This window comes from Mauremys reevesii, linkage group 16 (assembly GCF_016161935.1).
Source record: "Mauremys reevesii isolate NIE-2019 linkage group 16, ASM1616193v1, whole genome shotgun sequence".
Lineage (NCBI taxonomy): Eukaryota > Metazoa > Chordata > Testudines > Geoemydidae > Mauremys > Mauremys reevesii.
In genome coordinates this window covers 9,027,050-9,051,036 of record NC_052638.1, presented here as the reverse complement: position 1 = coordinate 9,051,036, position 23,987 = coordinate 9,027,050, and the positions used below count along the sequence as shown (strand labels likewise).

Below are 23,987 nucleotides of genomic sequence, written 5' to 3'. Positions count from 1 at the left end.
CTCTTTGTCTGTAATGCAATAACTTTTGCACATGACTTGCAATCACTTCCAAAATTTCAGGAAATATCATAGTCATCAGTGGGCAGAACTCTACTGATATTGAGGAAATCTGAAAACCCAAAGGGAAGTAGTGGGGGACACATGGAACCCCTGCTCTCTGTTTAGCAGACCAACAGCTTCCAGCAAAGCCACCTCTGTTACTGTCTAGATCAAAGAACCAGTTGATGTAGAGTGACCAGATAGCAAGTGTGAAAAATCGGGATGGGAGGTAATAGGCGCCTGTATAAAAACAAAGCCTGGAAAATTGGGACTGTCCCTATAAAGTCCAGACATCTGGTCACCCTAAATTGATGGTACCAATTAACTCTTTCCAGTAGAACAACATTCCTGTCTCATCTCTGTTCATCCCCACCACCCCCATGGAGTGTCCTGAATGATTTATCTCCCAGTCAGAAAGAGGAGAAATAATAATGGTGGAGGAAGGTCCGAAGGGCAGTCACAGAGCCCCTGTCATTGGGGTTGGGAATGGGTGACTCTGGAATGAGCTATGGATGGAATGGGGGTGCACACAAAACTCCTGGCATGGGGGGGGGGGAGAAAGGGGAAACCTGGGAAGGAGGTAAGGGGGGGTGGGGGTGCACACAGAGCACAGTGAACATTTAGTTGAATTGGTAATAGAGTCGGTGAAACCTTTTGCTTCAGAGCCTTGGTTTTCCCAACAAATCTAAGTTGTCCCAGAAAATTTGCCAGCAGCTCTGCTGTACCTAGTGAGAGTCCACGTGCCAAAGAATTTACCATCGAAATAGACAACAGACAAAGGGTGGGAGACATGGGCAGAGGTACTAACAGTAGATTGGGAAGTGAGAGAGATTAAAGGCTACATCCACAAAGGGATTTAGGCCCTAGTCCATCCGTTAGGTGCCACTGTGATCCTCAAAGCTCCTGCTCAGCTGCCAACTAGCCTGGGGGTACTTAGGTTTCCACTGGTAAAATCTGTGCTAAAGAATTGTTGAAACACTCTCACTATCCCAGGGGTTCTCAAACTGGGGGATGGGACCCCTCAGGGGGTCATGAGGTCATTATATGGGGGGTCACAAGCTGTCAGCCTCCAACCCAAACCTTGCTTGCCTCCAGAATTTATAATGGTGTTTAATATATTAAACAGTGTGTTTAACTTATTGTGGGGGGTCCACACTCAGGCTTGTGATGTGAAAGGGGTCACCAGAAAAAAGTCTGAGACCCACTGAGCTATCCTATAAGCAGAGCCCTGCCCAAAACAGCCATTGCATCGTGATCCTCACCCAGTGTTTCCTACCTGATTTCCATGGACAGACCAGCAGGGTGGGGAAGGACAGAGACTTTGACCTTTAAAATATTAATACAATCAGTGCAGAAACACAGTAAAAACAGGAAAATAAATTACAGATTCAAAACTAACTGCCTATCCCAGACAGTACAAAGTGCATTTCCAATAGCCCGCCAATTAATAAATTGGTCCAAATTGCTAAGTACTGTATATTATCTAACCTCCCAATAAAGGCATAAAACCACTAAAAATCTAAAAACCCGAAGAATATTGGCAACCCCAGTATCATCATCTACTTTTTAAAATGGCCATCTTTGCTTGACCCAAAATAAAGTTTGCAAGGCATATCACCGATCTACTTGTGAACCTGAACTTAACAGTAAAAATAAATATCGTAGGAGAAAAAAAAATCAATGGCCGATAACTGAAAAATACCCTAATACAGATAATGGCTGCAACCTGGAACAAGAAAGATACATGAGAAACAGTTTCCTCCATGATACAATAAGGACGTGACTCATCCTCTTTGCAATTGGAGGGTTGTGGCCAGTTCACCAGGCTGGATGGATACAGTATATGACTAGAAGTTGTCTTCTCCATACCATATTGGGATAAATCAACAAGCATTCGAAAATGACGAATCTTTACCATGGTCATATACGATGACTTATGTCCCGAGCTATTAAAACTAAATTCAGAAGACTTTCTGAATGTAAGAAAACTCCCAGGCTTGTCAATCCCAACCCACAGCAGGAGCAACACACAAGAAAAGAGGAACATTAGTGTAATGAGGAACGGCTCACTCAAGGAGGCACCTAACAGATGGGCAGTCCCACCCCTAGGAAGGGCTGATTCCACCTCTGACAAAAACTGAGAAACCCAGTGAACTGAATGAAAACTGAATGAAAACTGAGCTCGGCAGCCAAGGTATCCATGAGACCCATCTCAAATTAGCTGCCTGATTGCGTACTTCCGGTTCCAAAGGAGGTATGTGGTTGATGGTTGATGGTCAGTTCATAACTCAGGTGTCCATAACCCTGAGGTTCTACTGTACCTGAATGCAGGAGACAAACATGGGCCCAAAACCAAAAGCACAAAGGATATGAAACAAATATCTATGATCTACATGATCAAAAGCCTTCTCTCGATCAAGGGAAATCAACCCAATATGCAAATCATACATTTGAGGCTGAAATTACATCCGGCAATAGGAAAAGGCTATCAAAAATGGACTTGCTGGGGATGCAATAGGTCTGATAAGGGTGCATGACCAAACCAATCATAGTTTTCATTTATTTGTCAAGGGCTTTGAAAAAAGTTTATGGTCTAAGCAAAGCAGGGTCACAGATCCACAATTATTCCACCCCCACAAGGTCCCCCTTCCTAGGCAACAGGGTAAGAACCACGCAATGACAACTGAGTGGCAGTATCTTCTCTTTGATGCTCTCCTGAAACACCTGGAGTAAGTCAGGCCCAAGAAGGGTTCAAAAGGCCTTATAAAATTAAACAAGCAAACCATCAATACCAGGGGTCTTCCCTGGGGCAAAGCCATTTAGGGAAGAAGTCAATTGTGAGAGTGTCAGATTGTGCTCAAGTCTGTCCACATCCAAGATTGAGATCCTAGGAAGAGCCTTAAGGAACCATCAAGTCTCCGATGGACACTGGTTTTGCTGCATATAGGTCTGAGAAAAAATTCACAGCAAAGTCCCTAATCCCCACAGGATCTGAAAGCTCTCTGCCCGTTGATGTCTTGAGGCAGCCAATCATCTTCTGCGCCACATGTTCCTTTTCCAGACTGAAGAAAAACTGAGTAGGTGCATCCACTTGAGAAAGGCCCTGAAATCGGGCTCCTTACCAGTGCGCCCTAAACTTTGCTATCAAACAGGTCCCACAAGAGCTGATTTTTATGTTTCAAGCTCTCTTGTGACCCAGCATCATTACTGCCACAAAAGACTTTTTTCAATTCCATGATCCCCAACTCAAACTCCTCCATACGCCGGCAAAGGCCCAGGGTTGTCTGCTGCATGTTTTGCTGACAAAAATATTTAAATATTAATTTTACCCACCTCCCACCAAGGAGGGGAAACATTCTGAGAGGCAAGAGAGCGAGTTTATTGGCTGTGGTTGTTGAAGTTGGGGTGGAAATCTGTGCAGGAGTTTAAGCGTTGCAGTTTGCTGTGATATTGGAAGTACCTCTCCCAGACCCGAGGACGAGCTCTATGGAGCTCAAAAGCTCATCTCTCTCACCAACAGAAGTTGGTCCAATAATAGATATTATCTCACCTCTCTTGTCTCTAATATCCTGGGACTGACACAGCTACAGTGCACTCAACGTGACGGCATTTCTCTTTGTCTGTGACACAATAATTTGGAACACCACAGCCCATCAATTCCAAAATTTCAGGGCGTATTGAAGGCATCACTGGGCAGAACTCTGTTGATATTGGGGAAATCAGAAAACCCAAAGGGGAAAAATGGAGGAGACATGGAGTGCCTGCTCCCTGTTTAGCAGAGTAACAGCTTGGAGCAAAGCACCTCTGTAACCGTCTAAATCAAAGAACCAGTTTGTGGCACCAATTAACACTTTCCAGTAGAAAAACATTCCTCTCTCATCACTGCTCCTTCCCCCAGTAGACTGTAATGTGCTGACACTCTGGATGTCCTGGCAGAAAGAGGAGAACTAATAACAGTGGGGAAGGGAGGAGGGGAAGGCTCACAGAGCCCCTGGCATGGGGAGGATGGGGGACCTGGTCTGGGGATAATGCTGGAATGAGGGTACAGCCAAAGCCCTGAGCATGCAGGGAGAATGGGGGGCCCTGGAATGGTGGAAAGGGAGAGAATTAGGGCACAGAGAGCTCCTGGCTTGTGGCAGAATTGGAGACTGTAGCATGGGGGGGGGGGAGAAATGGGACACACACAGCGCTCCTGGCATGAGGGTGGGGGCTAGCGAGTCCCTGAAATAGAGGGGCGTGGGAGGGTGGCACCCAGGGACCTTGTCAGTGACAGAGGGATGCAAAGAGTCCCTGGTGCATGCAATGTGCTTGGCCTACAGAAGCAAAATAACGTGGGCATCCCTCTAGTTTAGCCCCTGAAGAGTCCAACCCAAACCCACAACGGGTTGAGCAGAGTCAGGATGAAGTTGTTGGCTCAGTAATAGGTTATTATTTTAGTGTTTGCTTTGCAATGCTGCTCAGAGGCCTCAACCAACATGTCAGGCCCACTGCGCTAGGCCCTGTACACTAGAGCTGGTGGTTTCAGTTTGTGAGACGTTTCATTATTTCAGAACTGGCTTCATTCCAAGCCAAGACAGATAAGAACTGCACCAGGGCCAGGGACCCGAGGGCTTCCAGAGTCCCAGAGGCCAGTTACAAGCTGCCTGCGCAGGAGAAGAGCAGCCTGGGGAGTCACTGGCCCAGGCCTCTAGGAGCCCTGGGATCTCCAGCCCGGGGCAGTCTGCATGGCGGAACTATCCCAGAGCTGCACCCCTGGGAGCTGGTCCTGGAACTTCCAGGCTTTCAGCGCCATGGCAGGGACACTGGAAGCGCCGGGAGCCCTGGCTCAGACAGGGAGCCTAGCAGACAGCAAGAGCCCCTAGAGACCTGGCTCTGCCCGAGACTCGACTCCCGACTCCCCGAGCTGGGGCTCGCGGGACATAAGAACATAAGAACGGCTGCACTGGGTCAGACCAAGGGTCCAGCTAGCCCAGTATCCTGTCTTTTGACAGTGGCCAATGCCAGGTGCTCCAGAGGGAATGAACAGAACAGGCAATCATCCAGTGATCCATCCCAAGTCACCCATTCCCAGCTTCTGGCATCCCCATCCCCGCCCATCCTGGCTAATAGCCATTGATGGACCCATCCTCCAGGCACTTTAGTTCTTTTTTTAACCCTGTGGCTCTTGGAACACCAACAGAAACCTGTGTGTGTTTTGATGAAAGTGGAGTCAAATCTGTAGCAGATTTGGTGAATCAGTTCTCTTCAGCGCATTGGCATTTTCAGTCTAAGCTAAGTTTTGCCAGAACATTTGCAATCAGCTCTACTGTCAGGGCCGTAGCAACAAAGAACGTGGCCTCCTCCGAACATATGTCCGGGGCCCCTTACAATGCAGAAACTGGAATGCGGTATTTATTTTATACAATATACAGGGTTCATATTATGTATACATAGGCCTACAGTGTACATGTATTCCATATTTACGCAAAGCGCTTCTTTCGAGCCTTGTTCTCCGCAAATTGGTTAATCAATGCGTCATAGTCCAGAGATCTGGCAATCCTGTTTTCAATTGAGATAACTGCAAGCGCAGAAAGCCTGTCATCTGTCATGGTTGAGCGCAGGATATTCTTGATCAGTTTCATTCTGCTGAAGCTCCTTTCAGCACCGGCGACAGTAACTGGTGTGGTCAGAAGAATTCTGATGCAAATGCAAAGATTCGGATATATCTCCTGAAGGCTGTTCTTGTATATGTACGTTAAAAAATTGTTTGCCGTGACAAGTCCTCTCTCTTTCTCGATGACATAAATAAAACGATTCAATTCCATTATGAGTTCGTTGGCATCAATGTCTCCCATTTTTCTTTCAAATTTTTTGCTGTGATTCTCCAGTTCATTTTCTCTGTGACACTGCTTCAGGCTGTTAGTGTTGTACAGAAATCCAAACAACTTATACCACTCCACGAGTTGGTCAAATCGCGACGAAACAGAAGATATGGCCTGATCAGTGAGAACAAGAAAGAACTGCGATTTGAATTTTTCTTCGGCAGAAAGACGACTCGAATCATCAGCACATTCGTAATCAAACATTCTCTTCTTACGTCGCACCCTGGTTTCTGGAAACACCTGCTCAATACCCATATGCTCTGCTATTTCACGTGCATTTGTGACCACAGAGTTATATCCTGTATTTCAATAGTCTTCCAAAAACGTCATTGTAGCACCGACTTCTGCCTGCAGTACGTCAATTGACACATCTGGTGACTGAATTAATTTGCTGGTTTTATTGATGTGAAATAGTATATCGTACCACGTGTACACAGTCAGAACAAAAGGCCACGTAGTAACATGGTCTAAAAGTGCACCGGCTTCTGTTGCTGTATTGCCATCTTTCTTTTCGAGCGCATATTCTCGCAAAGATGACAAAGCATTGCACAATTCTTCAAGGTGATAACGCAATGGCTTCACAGCATCAATTCTCGACTCCCAACAAGTGTCCGATAACCCTTTAACAGATATTGGCATATGTTCTTGAAGTATATCCCAACGTGAAGGTGACGAAGAAAAGATAACGTATATTCTGTTAATCAGACCGAAAAAGTCAACGGCATATTTTGATGACTTTGCTGCGTCTGAGATCACAAGATTCCAAGTGTGAGCTCCACATGGTACATACAAGGCACGGTCATTTATTTCTAGCATGCGGGCTTGAACTCCTTTATTCTTTCCTCTCATATTTGCGCCGTTATCATAAGCTTGGCCTCTCATGTCAGCAATGTCTATTCCTAAGTTGTTTGCCTTTTCAAGAAACGCTTCCAATAAGCCCTCGCCAGTTGTATCATGAACATTAAGAAAACCAACAAACGCTTCACAAATATTGACACCATCTTCACCGTTGCATTCAACAAAGCGTAACACCACACATCTGTTCTTCATGTGACACGTCGGGAGTACAGTCCAAAATAACTGAATAATATTTTGCTTTTTTAAGCTGCGCTATGTTGGCCTCTTGAATGTTACTGGCAACAAGTTGAATCAGCTCGTTTTGGATCTGTGGACTGAGGTACTGAACATGTGTCTCTGCCTTCTTAATCCTCTGTAAAAGTTCGCTGAGGACAGTATCATACTTTGCAAGCAATTCAAACAGTCCCAAAAAGTTGCCATTCAAAGGATCGCCGAGCTTTTCATTACTTCCTCGAAATGCCAAGTTTCTTTCGGACAAGAAAATAACGACATCAACCATGCGTTTGACAACATTTCTCCAGAAATCTCTTTCTTTCAGAAAAGCCTGCAATTTGAGTTGGTCAATAGATGTACGGTTTACTATGCCTGACCGAAGGTCAAACCATTTCACCAGGCAAAGGTCATCAAGACTGTATGTTTCATGCTGCTGAAGTCTTTTTGACAGTGCTTTCCAAGCAGATGTTCCACGACGTAGCGGTATGTCACCAGTGCCAAATAATTTACAACGAAAACAAAAAATGGTATCTTTCTGAACTGAGTACATTAACCATGAACATCTTATTTTCTCGCCATTTGCCATGATTCGATAGAAATGAGTACTTGTGAACCTCCGTCTTTCCTCGTTAAATGGAAATTCGTAACTTTCATTCTGCTGCGGTGGGCCACGTGCAACAATGTCACACACTTGCCTGTCCGATATTATAGACGGCCAATCTCCTGGATCATCAGTCAGTGGTTCAGATTCAGATACTTCTTTCCCAGCAGCAGCTGGAATATCTGTCACAGTTTGTTTGGTAGAACAACTGGCTTCACCTTCGACCTCACTTGAAGCACTTCTGGATACGATTCGTTGCTGCTAGCGCTGTCCATTTCATGTGCCTGTACCTGTACGTTGGATTGCAGCGCAAAATACGTTGACAACTTTGGAATTTTCTCAAGTTCCTTCTCGGCATCTTTTGCTGCCTTTCGTTTACTAGCTCCGCTCTTATACGTTCTCTTAGACATCACAAAGCACGCTTCTGCGTTGGAAACGATAAAAAATTAAACAACTAAATTAATAACATTTATCCGCCAACCGCCATTATGAACGCAAATACACATTCTTTGAATGGGTCCAACTAAAATTCGAAACTGACCGACAGACAACTGATGTAGCCAATAGCATTATGATGTATCATAATGACTTCACGGTTTTGTCAGTAAAACCGACATGGATTGTGCAATAGCGTCAATAAATGTCACTTACCTAGTTATACCTTACATTTTTTTTGCCACTTTTAGGGGCCCCCTTCCTTGCGGGGCCCCCTCCGGTCGGAGGGTATGGAGGGCGCTCGCTACACCTCTGCGTGCAGCTTTCATTGCATCCAGAACACGAACTGATACTTACGTTTAATTTTTAATTTTTTTTTTTGCCTTAGGACAACCCAAAGCACCTGTGAAGTGCAAAAAATTATGCACTGAATTTTCACGAAAAGAAATACCCCAGAAACTGTTGAAGACCTATAGGAAGACAGAACCATCATGTCCCAAAGCCGCTATCATGTAAGTACTTTTCTACCATGTGGTCCTCTTTTCAGAATCGATTAATTTAATTTGCAACTCTGAGAATAAATGGGCCAAAATCCTGCACAGATCCTCGTTTTGGTGCAAAACACATTCTGGAACCTGCCCACAGGCCCCAGCTGAACTCAGGGCTCCATTGTTCTAGGTGATGTACACACACATAGTGAGCCAGGCCCTGCCCTGAAACAGTTCACAAGCTAATTACACAAGACAGACAATGGGCAGAAGAAAGGAAAGATTATGAGGACTGTTTTACAGATGGGGGACCAACGGAGATGAAGGCCTTGTCCACACGTACAGTGCTGCTGCAGCACCACTGGAGCGCTTCGTGAAGATGCTACCTACGCTATGTCGACAGGAGAGCTTCTCCCCCTCCTGGAGAGGTGGTAGCTATGTCGGCGGGAGAAGCCCTCCCGTTGACAGTGCTGTCTACACCAGGAGTTAACGTCCGTATCACTGAGTCGCTCAGGGCTGTGGATTTTCCCTGAGCAATGTAGTTGTAGTGAGATGAATGGGTAGCGCGTAGACCAAGCCTAAGTGTTTTGGCCAAGGTTCTACAGGAAGCCTGAGGCAGAATCAGGACCTGAAGAGTAGGCCTCTGCCATAAGCACAAGTCCAGCCTTCCACTCTGAGAGCCCCTGGGAACTCATTAATTCATTTTAAACAAACCTGACAATTGCTACATGTGGTTTCAATTTATAAACACTTTACACAGTTACCAGAAATTCAGCCCCTGAGAAAAGTCTGGGGAAATATTTCAACCTTTTTAATAGTTTACTTAGCCTGGGCCAAATTCAGCCCTGGTTTTAAGTGGGTGCAACTCTCCAAATTTGTTACAGATTTGGGGCCAGATCCTCAGCTGATGTGAACTGGCATAGCTCTACTAACATGGGCCAGACCAGAGCATGATTGAGTGGCTCGGGTTCCAGGCTGGGAGTCATGAGTTGAGCTGCTTAGAAAGTATTTTTGCTCTCAGCCCTGCCCCCCAGGGAAAATATGCATTTTTGGATGAAAAATTGAAAATCAGAAATTTTTGGCAAAAGCTTTTCAGCTGAAAATATGAAATTCTTGATTTAAAAATGATACCTTGGTGCCTCATGGTAACTGTAGTTTGAGTGCTTCAAGCTCCCATTTTTCTCAATAGCCTGGGCTCCCTGGACGGACTACAGCTCCCATGTTGCACTATGGTCTCCCCCTCTTGATGCAACACATCATAGAAGTCCCTGGTTGTAGTGCCTCATGGGAGATGTAGTCTAGCTGGGGAACCCAGTCCCAAAGGGTGGAGAGAGGGGGAATGAGGCAGTCAGGATACAATTCCCATGAGGCACCATGGCAGAATTTCCAGATCACAGCTTTTCCATTTCGGTTTCCAGCTGAAAAATTTGGGCATTCTTTTTTGGGGTTTTTTTGTTTGTTTGTTTTGTTTTTTCTGGACAAAAAGTCAAACATTTCCCGGGAACGCAGACACTTTTTCTTAAAAATTGCATTGAGTCAAAAACCTACCAGCTCTAGTCAGGAAAGCTGAGTTCTGTTCCCCGTCTGGCAGTGACCTGCCTCTTTCCCCTCCCACTGTTGATCTGCTCTGTCTATTTAGACTGTAAACGTTTTGGGCCAGGGACTTGTCTCTAGTTATGTTCACGTTGCACAACAGAGCCCTGAGCTCAGTAGGGGCCTGTAGGTGCTAAATAATAAATAACAATCTGGCGTCAGAGAGGCACAAACATGGAATCCCATGATGCCATATTTGCAGCCACTTTACAGAGCAGAATTGTACTTTCAGTGTTAGTCTGGCCCTGCTCCCACTGCAGTGGGTGGAAAAATTCCCTTCGGTTTCAGTGGGAACAGGATCCGACCCTATATGTGATTACACAGTCGGCCCCTCTTAACTTCATTACAGCATCCTCAGGTGAAAATCGGGTCAACTGCCCCATTTCAAAATAGTTACTTTACCAATGAACAGGAAAAAGAAAGTCAGGAAATTATTCATCACATCAGATCCTGACTCAGACACCAGCTGATTATATCTCTATCTCCTGCACACTAAAACATGGCTATATTTAACTTTCAGAAGTCATTGGGAAAATGGAATGTCTCGAGCTTCTGCCAAGGTAGCATGAGCTTCCTTACGGCTGCTTTTACCCAGGCTTTGCATATTTATCAGCTCTTCCGTTCTGTTTCTTGTAATTGTTGCTGTTTCTGGTCTCTCTTCAGCTTTGTCACTAAGAAGAATAGAGAGTTCTGTGCAGACCCAGAGGCGAGCTGGGTGAAGGAAGCAGTCCGACAGCTAAACCAAGCAAGTGCCCCTCTGAATCCGCCACTTTCAAGCACCGTCACTTCTGCAGTTGTGCAAGAAGGGGCAGGCGTTTTTCACAGAGTAGTTGGCGATGCTGGCTCTAAACGTTTGCTTGCCCATGTTGCATGCACACCCGTTGGTACGTTCAATGCCTGCCTGCATGCCCAGACTGAACATTTGGGGTGGGGTGGGGATGGTTTGCTGGTCTTGCCAGGCATCATAAAGCTATGAGTGGAACTAAGTGAAAGCATCACTTTAACCTCTGAGAAGCAGGGGATGTTAAATGGCCAGGCTGGGAAAAGAACACAAAATACTGGAGGGGGAGACATTTCTTTTAATACATCCCAGTCACCAGCCATTGCCACTGAAATTCTCCTGCGTCAAGGTGCAATCGTCTCTGTTTCTCTCCTGCAGAAATTCCCAAGCTGATGGTGAATCAGACCCCAGCCAATATCCAGGAGTCAGAAGGGTCAGATCTCACCATGGAGTGTAGATTCACAGAATTGAAAAACCACAGGACCTTGTATGTGAAATGGTATAAACATAATGGAACTGGGGGAACGAAGAAGGAGCTGATGAGCGAAAGAGGCGGGGGCTCAGCAGCCCTGGATTTGGAAAAGGGTTTTGCTTCGTTCACTCTGAAGAACGTGAATGTAACCGATACAGGAACCTACATATGTGAGGTGGGGAGCACAGCTAGGAACTGGTCTGTGTCAGGAGCCGGAACCCAAGTGACCATCACTCGTAAGTACCAGTATTTTCCTATCTGATCTTCATGCTGTGAGAGACAGCGAATGGCAGCCTAAAGGACAGAGAATGAACGACTGTTGCTGGCAAAAGCGAGTCTGAATTCTCAGGTGTGTACAGTATAGAACCCATAAAAATATGGGCTCCAGCCTGTGAGAAACTGAAGGTAACATAGTTCAAAGTACCCAAGTGATTTAGGAGCTTCCAAGTTTCAGAGGGGACTTAGGCCCTCAGAGGCAGATTTTTAAAGGCATTTTGGCACCAAAAGTTGTAATTGGGATTTTCAAAGGCATCTCAGCACCTAACTCCCATTGAAATCAGTCACTTTTGCCAAGAGGACTTAGGCTCCTAAGTCACACAGCAAGGGCTGGGTATGTGTAGTTTGGAAAAGAGAAGATTAAGATGGGAGACATGACAGTGCTCTTCAAATCCTTGAAAGGCTGCCATAAAAACTATGGAGAAAAGTTGTTCTCTCTTGCCACAGGGGGCAGGACAAGAGGCAATGGGTTCAAACTACAGCACAGCAGATTTAGATTAAATCTCAGGAAAAACTTCTTAACTGTGAGAATGGAACAGACACCTCGGGAGGTTGTGGAAGCTCCTTCACTGGAGGTTTTCCAAAGGAGGCTGGAGAGCATCTGTCTTGGATGGTTTAGTGGTTCTCAAACTGTGGGATGGGACCCCAAAGTGAGTCACAACCCCATTTTAAAGGGGTCGCTAGGGCTGGCTAAGACTTGCTGGGATCACCATTCTCCCTACTGGCAATGGGGTGAGCACATGCTGCTGGGAAAGCGGAGCGGTGATACATATTGCGTGTATTGTTCTGATGATTTTTGTTGCAAGTGGCAGATGCTCAATTGACACCCTGCGACTGAGAACAGGAGAGTGTAACATGAGCGGTTCTCAAGCACCAACTTGTGGCCAGAGGTCGCTTTTCAGCACCTTGCCCGTTTCCCCCTCTTCAGGGCCCTTTAACAACTCACTCAGTTTAAAGGTCGTTCAAACCATCACCTCCTGCAGTCCAGTAAATCGAGTCCCCAGGGGCATCTTGGCCCTCCAGGCCCCAGTGCAGCGTCTCACTCCTGATAATCCAAAACAACACGGCCCTACCTCCCCGAGGGTCTGTCTTCCTGCTTCCCAGCACCTCCTACCTGGTGTTTGTCCTCCACAGGCCTTTCCCACTGGGCTTGGCAGTCACTCCCCTGCTTGGATAGGGCCTCTCCCAGGCCTCCCCGCCTGGAGACATTTCCTCACTTTCTCCAGCTCCTTGAGCTTCTCCCCTGCTGGCTCAGAACCCTGCAGGACCCGTCTCACTCGCTGCAGTGTCCACACACATGGCCACAATTTCCCGGGCTTGCCCCCTTCTCAGCACCTTCCTGCTTCTTTTGTACTGGAAGCACCTGACTCCTCTCCGGTGAGACTTATCCTGTAATCAGGGCAGGAGCACCGCCAGCTTTTTTACTGCCCTAGGCGACGGAAGGTCCCACCCCTGAAATGCCGCCCCCGACAGAGGCGGCGGAAGGTCCGGCCACTGCGGTTGCCGCCCCCCAAATGTTAGCGGCCTAGGCGACCGCCTAGGTCACCTAATGGGTTGCGCCAGCCCTGAATCAGGGTTAGCTTAGCCCAGGCTCTCCAGCCCATGGGGCAGGCACCCTGTTGCAGATGGGTACAGCAAAGGCAGTATATGGTAGTGGCTAGAGCAGGAGACTAGGAATTAGGAGGTTTTCGTTTTATTTCTGTCTGTCACAGACTGCCTGTATGACCTGAGGCAAGTCATTTAGTCTCCCTGTGCCTCCATCTGTAAAATGGAGATAATTTTTCCTCTCCTAGCTTCTGTCTGTCTTATTAGACTTTAAACTCCTCGGGGCAGGGACTGGCTCTCTACGTGTATGTACAGCACCTAGCACAAGATCAGGTGTGCCTGGTGAATGCTATGATGCCCGGCATGCCAGTATTCACCCATGATAGTTCTGAGTCACAGCTGGAAATGCCAGCATAGGGCAGGTTTAATGCATGAACAGAAACGAGATGATTTGTTTCTACAGATGAATTTGAGTTTGTTTCCAGACACATCGGTCTGAGGACAATTTGTCTGTAACTCTAAAACAAGAGAAATGGAGTTGGGGTCTCAATGCGCAGTTCCTTTGTCTCCTCTGTTCTACTGGAGCAGCTGACAGAGTGCGCAAACCTCAAAGATCCAAGGACCCGAATCCCATCCCGCACTCCAGGCTCAGTAACTGTCCTCCAGCATCTTTCCAACATCAGCCAGTTTTGATTTCCTCATTGCCATCAGGGGCGGCTCTAGGATTTGCGCCGCCCCAAGCAGGGCGGCTCACCGCGGTGGGCGCTCTGCCGGTCACCAGTCCCGCGGCTCCAGTGGTCCTCCTGCAGGCACCGCGGGACCAGCGGACCCTCCGCAGGCACGCCTGCAGAGGGTCCACCGGAGCCGCCTGCCGCCCTCCCGGGACGCCGCTTCTGCCGCGCTTGGCGCGCTGGGGTCTGGAGCCGGCCCTGATTGCCATTCACCCCCTTGTGCTCTAATGCGCCTCAGTGACTATATTGAGCTCGAGTTTCCCTCTCACCCACATCTAAGTGTCTAATGCAGGAATCCACAAATTTATCTGAGCGTCACCATAACCATAGATAACACCATTAACATTATGGTAGGTTTTTCTCTTTTTGAGAGCACGTGAGATGCGAGCTCAGGAGAGAGGGACAAAGCTTGAAAGATTTGGTGTATCGCTTCACACTCTGGATGCTCATCTGAGTATTATCCAAACTGATCTGAACTTTTATGAGGTTGCCTTCAGTCTCTGCGGCTTATAGTTCCCCCTCACTGCCCCCGCACCCCTGCAGGCCCTAGAGCCTGGACCACAGCTCGAGCCCGAAACTCTACACAGCAGTGAAACCGCCCCGCAGCCGCAGCCCTGAGAGCCCGAGTCGGCTGGCATGGGCCAGCTGCGGGTTTTTCTTTGCCGTGTCAACATACCCTTAGTCCTCTTCCTTCTTCCCTTTCTCCAAGTACACTCAGCTCCCTTGGCTAATCTCTTGGGATGGGTTTGGTGACAGCCCCCCCTTTCTAAACCTCTCCTCCCATCTGGATCCTCACATACACACCTGTCTTTTCCCTCTCTTTCCTCCACATCCCTCCTTTCCCTGCCCTGCCCATGTTCTCATGCTCTGAGGGGCTTTGCCATATCAGTTTGCCATGGGGCACATTACACACCTCTAACTCCAGAAAAATCATGGCGATCGGGGGAGGTCCCGGATGACTGGAAAAAAGCTAATGTAGCTTTAAAAAAGGGAAGAAGGAAGATCCAGGGAACTACAGGCCAGTCAGTCTCACCTCAGTCCCTGGAAAAATCATGGAACAGGTCCTCAAGGAATCAATTCTGAACCACTTAAAGGAGGGGAAAGTGATCAGGAACAGTCAGCATGGATTCACCAAGGGCAAGTCATGCCTGACTAACCTAATTGCCTTCTATGATGAGATAACCGGCTCGGTGGATGAGGGGAAAGCAGTGGATGTGCTATTACTGGACTTTAGCAAAGCTTTTGATACAGTCTCCCACAGTATTCTTACCAGCAAGTTAAAGAAGTCTGGGCTGGATGAATGGATGGTAAGGTGGATAGAAAACTGGCTAGATGGTCGGGCTCAATGGGTACTGATCAATGGTTCCATGTCTAGTTGGCAGCCGGTATCAAGTGTGGTGCCCCAAGGGTCGGTGCTGGGGCCGGTTTTGTTCAATATCTTCATTAACGATCTGGAGGATGGTGTGGACTGCACCCTTAGCAAGTTTGCAGATGACACTAAACTGGGAGGAGTGGTTGATACGCTGGAGGGTAGGGATAGGATACAGAGGGACCTAGACAAATTAGAGGATTGGGCCAAAAGAAATATGATGAGGTTCAACAAGGACAAATGCAGAGTCCTGCATTTAGGACGGAAGAATCCCATGCACTGCTATAGACTAGGGACGGAATGGCTGGGCAGCAGTTCTGCAGAAAGGGACCTAGGGGTTACGGTGGACGAAAAGCTGGATATGAGTCAACAGTGTGCCCTTGTTGCCAAGAAGGCTAATGGCATTTTGGGTTGTATAAGTAGGGGCATTTCCAGCAGATCGAGGGAGGTGATCATTCCCCTCTACTCAGCACTGGTGAGGCCTCATTTGGAGTACTGTGTCCAGTTTTGGGCCACACACTACAAGAAGGATGTGGATAAATTGGAGAGAGTCCAGCGGAGGGCCACAAAAATGATTAGGGGGCTGGAGCACATGACTTATGAGGAGAGGCTGAGGGAACTGGGATTGTTTTGTCTGCAGAAGAGAAGAATGAGGGGGGATTTGATAGCTGCTTTCAACTACCTGAAAGGGGGTTCCAAAGGGGATGGATCTAGACTGTTCTCAGTGGTAGAAGATGATAGAACAAGGAGTAATGGTCTCAAGTTGCAGAGGGGGAGGTTTAGGTTGGCTATTAGGAAACACTATTTCACTAGGAGGGTGGTGAAGCACTGGAATGGGTTACCTAGGGAGGTGGTGGAATCTCCTTCCTTAGAGGTTTTTAAGGTCAGGCTTGACAAAGCCCTGGCTGGGATGATTTAGTTGGGGATTGGTCCTGCTTTGAGCGGGGGGTTGGACTAGATGACCTCCTGAGGTCCCTTCCAACCCTGAGATTCTATGATTCTATGATTCAGAGAAACCCCAAGTCAGCAGCTGATCCCAAGACACCAGCAGAGACTGTCAAACTGAATGATGGATTTTGTTGGGTAGCAGGAAAAGTGGGAAGGGCTTCTCGGGAAGAACAGGCCTTAGATCAAGTGTGAAGGTTTCTTGTCTGAACTGATCCAATCCTCCCAAAGGTTCAGAGTAAGCAACTAGAACCAGTTTAGGTCAGGTCTGTTCAGTGCTATGAAGGAGAGACATCATCAAAAGGCTCATCCCAGCAGATGGCTGGAAGAATTCTACAGCCCATACAGAGCCTGCCATGGCACTTTGCCTCATCTTCTGTGGGGTCCTGCCTATGGCTTTGTATCAAAAGGCTTCATACGAAGAGATGTTTGAAGATGATGTTTAGGAAGCTGTAATGTTCCTGCTTTTAGTCAATGGCCAGAATTATTTCTGGGAAACACAGAAACCGGAGAGCATCAGTTAACTTCTTAACACCCACTTGGGGATATTTTAATGGCCAAGCTTTACAAAGGGGCCTGAAATGCTGGAAAAAAACCAACTGTTTCTTTAAATACTTCACCTTGCTGCAGAAACATGTCAATCAGCTGAAGTCACTTGTGTTTCTCTCTCTCTCCAGCTGTTGACCTGTTGGTGACTCAGAGCCCTGCCTTTGTCAATGAAGAGGAAGGGAAACCGCTGACCATAGAATGTAGATTCAGGGCCCTGGAGAAACTCAGCACCACATACTCTGTTAAATGGTATAAAAACGGGTCTGATGGACATGAGCAGGAGCTGAAAAATAAAGCAGGCTCAGTCACAACAATTCTAGATTTCTCAGTGGGCCTGGCTTCTCTGACCTTGACTAAAACCAGCATGAATGATTCTGGGTTCTACAGATGTGACTTTGGTAAAAATGGCCGCGGGAATGGAACGAGAGTGACGATCCATGATAAACAGCAGCATTATCTTCTCTGATCTGCATTGTCAGGATAAAAAGAACAGGAGCACTTGTGTCACCTTAGAGACTAACAAATTTATTTGAGCATAAGCTTTCGTGGGCTACAGCCCACTTCTTCGGATGCATGGAATGGAACATATATTGAGGAGATATATATATACACATACAGAGAGCACAAAAAGGTGGGAGTTGTCTTACCAATGCTGAGAGGCCAATTAAGTAAGGAAAAAAAACTTTTGAAGTCATAATCAAGATAGCCCAGTACAGACAGTTTGATAAGAAGTCTGACAATACTTACAAGGGGAGATAGATTCAATGTTTGTAATGGCTCAGCTATGCCTAGTCCCTATTTAAACCTAAGGTGATTGTATCTAGTTTGCATATCAATTCCAGCTCAGCAGTTTCTCCTTGGAGTCTGTTTTTGAAGCTTTTCTTTGGCAAAATTGCCACCCGCAGGTCTGTCATTGAATGACCAGACAGGTTGAAGTGTTCTCCTACAGGTTCTTGAATGTTATGATTCCTGATGTCAGACTTGTGTCCATTCATTCTTTTGCGAAGAGACTGTCCAGTTTGGCCAATGTACATGGCAAAGGGGCATTGCTGGCACATGATGGCATATATCACATTGGTAGATGTGCAGGTGAATGAGCCCCTGATGGTATGGCCGATGTGATTAGGTCCTGTGATGATGTCACTTGAATAGATATGTGGACAGAGTTGGCATTGGGCTTTGTTGCAATGGTAGGTTCCTGGGTTAGTGTTTTTGTTCAGTGATGTGTGGTTGCTGGTGAGTATTTGCTTCAGGTTGGGGGGTTGTCTGTAAGCGAGGACAGGTCTGTCCCCCAAGATCTGTGAGACTGAGGGATCATCTTTCAGGATAGGTTGTAGATCTTTGAGGCTGCGCTGGAGAGGTTTTAGTTGGGGGCTGAAGGTGACAGCTAGTGGTGTTCTGTTATTTTCTTTGTTGGGCCTGTCTTGTAGTAGGTGACTTCTGGGTACCCTTCTGGCTCTGTCAATCTGTTTTTTCACTTCAGCAGGTGGGTACTGTAGTTTTAAGAATGCTTGATAGAGATCTTGTAGGTGCTTGTCTCTGTCTGAGGGATTGGAGCAAATGCGGTTGTATCTTAGAGCTTGGCTGTAGACAATGGATCGTGTGGTGTGTCCTGGACGGAAGTTGGAGGCATGTAGGTAAGTATAGCGGTCATGGTCACCACTGACTCACACTTCCCACATGGTAACTGAAACCCCACAGCTATTTCCTAGTCTAGGACAGGGAGATGCAGTGTTATCTCAGAGATAGGCTGGCTGTAAATTACGGACTGTTGTTGTAGCCATGTGGGTCCCTGGATATTAGAGAAACAAGGTGGGTGAGTGTGTGTTCCAGGTCACATAAAAGGAGTGGTGAAGGTGGGTCCTCCAAGCTGCCTAGAAAGGCTGCAGGGAAGCAGCCAATCAGAGCCCAGCAGGCTCAGTGAAAAGGAACTGCTGGGCCTGAGCAGGTCTGTTCCTGGCAGGGACCAGAGGAGTAAGTAACTTCAGCCCGGAGATAAGCGTGAAGAGGAAGGGACTACCTGGGAAGCAGCCCAGGGAACAGCAGCAGTTGTCAACAGAATTACTGTTTGTGGAGGAGGTGAAGGTTCTAGTTAGTGCTGCAATCTGGTGCCAGTTCCAAGCATCGGGAAGCAGTGTGGCGTCTCAACACTGCCATGTGCTGACTGAGGTAAATGCTGATTTTATAATGGCGACCACTGGCAAGGAGCTTTAGATCATTTGTACATTCAGAATCCTCCTGTTATTCTATTGTTATGTTAAGAGATACAAACCTTGTAGGGGTTCTGGTTTCCTTCCTCCCCTACTGAGACAGTCCCTGCCCAGTGACAGATCCATCCCCCTAGGCTAAGTATAGAGTCACATTTATCCTTTTGGATTGGCAGGTGCAGGAAACCATAGATAGGGTCAGTTAGGGGAGCGTTACTCTTGGTAAGGGCTCTATCCAGGTCTCTAGTGTCTTGCTCTGCTAGGGATTCCCTACTCCTGTGGCAGAGTCAGCGGGCTGGCTGGCCTCATGGGAAGGTTCCCCTAGGCAGAGGGCTGAACCCAGCCCGATGACCCCACAGGTCCCAGCAGCTGGCAGATGAAGAGGAACCTGCTGGCAAAAAGGGAGGCCAAGGAAACTGCCTGTGACACAGAAGGGGGTGGAATATTAAGGGGGGGAGAAACAGTTTTTCATCTTTAAACTGTCCCTGCCACCCCTTTATTTATCCATCAGTCTCTGTCCCTCCTTTAGAGGCAAATCTGTCCCTCTCGATCCCTGCATCCCACACTGACAGGTTTTTCTTGATTTCATATAAAAGGAGAAATGCCTCCCACGTTGTTTTCATCATCCGGATGGTTCTCGGGGCCCTTGTTATAATCTTGGCTGTGATTATTATTACAGAGTGCGTGGTTTCAGAAAAGAGGGGTGAGTGAAATGTCTGCAATGCAGTCACTGTGCAGAGTCAGCCACAGAGCTTGAGTTACACATGAGGTCCTTCTGCCTTTTCCTTCTGGGCAACTTCCCAGTCCCAGTGCATTGAAATTGAGAAGCTGCTTCAGACCCGGCTGGGACTGTTTTCTTGGCCTGTCTGTTCTAGTTTGTGTCTAACATTAAATCCGGGCATCTCAGAATTAGAAGCACAGAGTTTCGGTTCCTGAAGGCCTTTACCTCTCAGGTCTCCCTTTCACAGCACCGATGATCATTTCCTATCACTGCGTCTGTCCAACGTGCCCTGTTTATTTCTGGCTGGCTGGCATGCACGGAGCTAGTGCAGCACTTGGACAAGTGCGATGCACGTACTGCAGGAGTATTCTTTAGCTTCTAACTTACTGAGTCTGATTTTTTTCCCCACAGCTGCTGTCAGTCGGACAATATGAGGATCAGCTGTTACAGCGTACACCTGGAGATGGAGCTCTCAGACACCTGTTACCCCGGCATTCCCCCCAAGCACCGTGCTGACCATCCTGCCTGCCAGATTCTGTACCTGCAAATAAACCTTGAACTGAATGGAAGGGAGGGGAGGGGATGCTGGATAACTGGAAAGGGAGTTCACGGGTGTTCATATTAAAAAGACTCCTCCCTGACACCCCTCTTTGAGGCAGCAGAACCCGGTGATCGCTGATGGCTTAGGCAGTCTCAGTGGCATCTGAGCCATAGGAAAATATGAGATGAACATTTCTGTCACCTACAGATTCCCCATTGTGCTACCTAGCAATCACTTTAGAGCAGGAGTGGGCAAACTGGCCTGCGGGCCAGATCCGGCCCATCCGGGCTTTCAATCCAGCCTGCAGGATTGCCAGCCCCATGGCACAGTGGGGCTAAGGCAGGCTTCCTGCCTGCCCTGGCCCCACACCACTCCCAGAAGCAGCCGACACCACGTCCCTGTGGTCTTTGGGAGAAGGGGGCAGAGGGCTCCATGCGCTGCCCTCGCCTGCAGGCACCACCCTCCCAGCTTCCATTGGCTGTGGTTCCCCCATTCCCAGCCAATGGGACCTTTGGGGGTGGTACCCACAGGTGAGAGCAGCGTGTGGCAGAGCTGCCTGCCCCCACCCCACCCCCAGGAGCCAGTGCTGGACATGTTGGCCACTTCTGGGAGCGGCACGGAGCCAGGGCAGGCAGGGAGCCTGCCTTAGCCCTGCTGTGCGCTGCTGCCACACTGGAGCCACTTGAAGTAAGCAGCCAGGCCAGAGCCTGCATCTTGGACCCCTCCTGCACCCCAAATCCCTGCTCTGAGCCCCCTGCTGCACCCTACACTCCTTCCTGCATCCCAACCCCATACCCCAATCCTACATTTATGGCCCTGCATACAATTTCCCCACCCAGATGTGGCCCTTGGGACAAAAAGTTTTCCTACCCCTGCTTTAGAGGCTCGTGGAACCCTTAAAGTGAAGATGCTCAGAAGACGAGCCAAAACCTCTTCCCTATTGTCATAAATAAACAGATCAGGGTTAAGGTCTCTTTTACCTGGAAAGGGTTAACAAGCTCAGTAACCTGAGAAACACCTGACCAGAGGACCAATCAAGGGACAGGATAATTTCAAATCTCTGTGGAGGGAAGCCTTTGTCTGTGTTCCTTGTTGGCTCTGCGTTCTCTTTTTGGATCTAAGAGAGGCCAGACATGTCTCCAAGTTCTCCTGGAGTAGTTCCTACTATCCAATAGTGAGTATTAATTAGAAAGGCGGATTAGTCTTATAATTTGATTTCTACATTTGCAATTGTGTGTTTTGCTATAGAATTTCTTTAATTCTGTACTGTTATTGCTTTTACTGAGAAAGAAAGGAGGGGGGATTCTCTCCAGAGATGGATAAGTTTAGACCCTGTATTTTTGCATCCTGGTAATACAGAGACAGTTACTTTCTTTTTGTTCTTTTAATAAAATCTTTTCTGTTAAGGACTTGGTTGATCTTTCCTTGGGTGAATTCTCAGGGAAAGGGGAGGAGGGAGGAGGACGGCATCCCTCTGTAGTTGGATCCCAGTATCTCTCCTAGGAAAAGGGAGGGGGGAGGAAGCAGGGGGGAATGGTTTATTTCTCCTGGGTATAAGAACTCCATGGATTTGGGGCTCTTGGGATCCCCAAGGATTTTGGGGAAGGACTGTGTGCCACTACACGTACATTATTGGGTGGTGGCAGCTTTTACCAGATCTAAACTAGGATTTTTAGTTTAGAGGAGTCCATGCAGGTCCCCATTTTGGAACCCAACAGCTCTAAGTGGGGGTGAGACCTATGACACCTATAATTGGTTCAGCTGCTTGTCAGTCAAAGAGGCAATGGAAACATCTGCTGGAAATTGCTGTTCCGTGGGTTCAGATGGCCCTTGCTGAAGTCAACCAGCGCACAGTTAACCACATGCTTAAGCGTTTGCAGGATTGAAGCCTCTATAAAGGACCACCTTTTTATAACTGGTTTTGTTACTTGTTTTACACATGCTGCTCTAGTAGTTAGATTGTCTTATACCCGAGGCTAAGGCTATGCACTTCCAAAGTGTCTTAATACAGTTCTGATAACTCGGGTTATTTGTGATGTCCCTATAAATACACAGTCCTTTTTTAAATCTTTATGCTCTTGCCTGCACTGATTTCTTGTGGCAGTGAGTTCCACAGTTTAATCACACATTAGGTTCCACTGTTTAGAGTGTTTCCTTTTATCAGTTTGAATTTCCCACCTTCTAATTTAGTTGAATCTCCTCTTGTTCTTGTTGCATGACAGGGAGAACAGAACTTTCCAATCTACTTTCTCTAGACCGGTTAGTATTTTACACATCCCCTCCTGTTCAATCACCTTTCTAAGGTGAACAATCCCAGTCTTCTCCATTTCTTTTCCTAGTAGAGTTTAATGACCTTGATCTCCCTCATCGCTATTCTCTGAACCCCACAATATCCTTTTTGAGAACAGATGATCCAGACTGAAAATGATATTCCAGATGAGACTGCACCATGGATGTACATAAAGGATATATATATATATATATAGGTATTATTCACCATCCCATTCTTTCTGCATCCTAACCAGAAAGATTTCTGCTGTGCTGGTTCAGTGTTTGAACAGTGGCTTCACAGATGTCAGGTCCCATGGCACAAGGATTGTATTAACTTGTACTCTGTACAAATATTGGGCTAGATCCTGCTCCCATTAATCTCAACCCCTCCTGCACCCAGACAAAAAAAAATCTCCAAGGTCACGGCTATGACCAGGTCCCTGTGTATTCCCTGCTTCTATAGTCACAGACTCCAGCTCCTACCCTCGTCTTGCTGCAGAACTGTGCTCCAGCCTCTACATTTCCACTAGAAAGCATCACCCCATTCTCCCCTTCACCCTGAATTCAGTAAAACATGACTGAAGCAGCTGAGGGATTTCCAACCTGCTACCCCTGAGCACTGCAGAATCCAGGGACCCTGTCACAGCGTTTAGATGCATCAGGCCATGGGGTAACAAGGGTCCCGGGTTAGCCTGAGGCTGCTTATCACTGAGAATATAACCAAATATTTTTCTCCTTTCCCAAGTTTGACTCCTTGCATTCCAGGGGCACTGCTCATCTACCCATGGGGATGCGGTGCTGTGCTTGTTAAATAGAGCAAACTCTTTCCTTTATCCTGAAGGACAATCCCTCACTCTCACAGACCTTGGGAGACAGGCCAGTTCTCACTTACAGACAGCCCCTGAACCTGAAGCAACTACTCACCAGCAACTACACATCACACAGCAAAAACACTAACCCAGAAACTAAACCCTGCAATAAACCCTGGTGCCAACTCTGTCCACATATCTATTCAAGGGATACAATCATAGGACCTAACCACATCAGCCATAGCATCAGGGGCTCATTCACCTGCACATCTACTAACGTGATATATGCCATCATGTGCCAGCAATGCCCCTCTGCCATGTACATTGGCCAAACCAGACAATCTCTACGCAAAGAATAAATGGACACAAATCTGACATCAAGCATTATAGCATTCAAAAACCAGTTGGAGAACACTTCAACCTCTCTGGACACTCAGACGTAAGTGGCAATTCTTTAACAAAAAACTTCAAAAACTGACTCCAACACGAAACCACAGAACTGGACTTAATTGGCAAACTGGACACCATCAAATGAGACCTGAATAAAGACGGAGTGGATGGGTCACTACAAAAACTAATTTCCCCTTGCTGCTACTCACACCTTGTCAACTGTTTGAAATGTGCCACCTTGATTCCATTGAATTCATTATCACTACAAAAGTGATTTTCCTCTCTTCTTGTC

The 23,987-nt window shown here is 47.2% G+C and overlaps 1 protein-coding gene across 1 annotated transcript in view; it reads left to right on the top strand.

The window, feature by feature from the left end:
- The window catches only part of LOC120384370, a 28,801-nt gene extending 8,191 nt beyond the window's left edge, over positions 1-20,610 (top strand). Inside the window, exons 4-7 of the mRNA XM_039503041.1 lie at positions 8,396-8,519; positions 10,752-10,972; positions 11,248-11,577; positions 20,096-20,610. Of these exons, the coding sequence (XP_039358975.1) occupies positions 8,396-8,519; positions 10,752-10,972; positions 11,248-11,577; positions 20,096-20,118 (698 nt within the window). The 3' untranslated portion in view covers positions 20,119-20,610. The remainder of the gene's footprint in view (positions 1-8,395; positions 8,520-10,751; positions 10,973-11,247; positions 11,578-20,095) is intronic.
- The last annotated feature ends 3,377 nt before the right edge of the window (positions 20,611-23,987 follow it).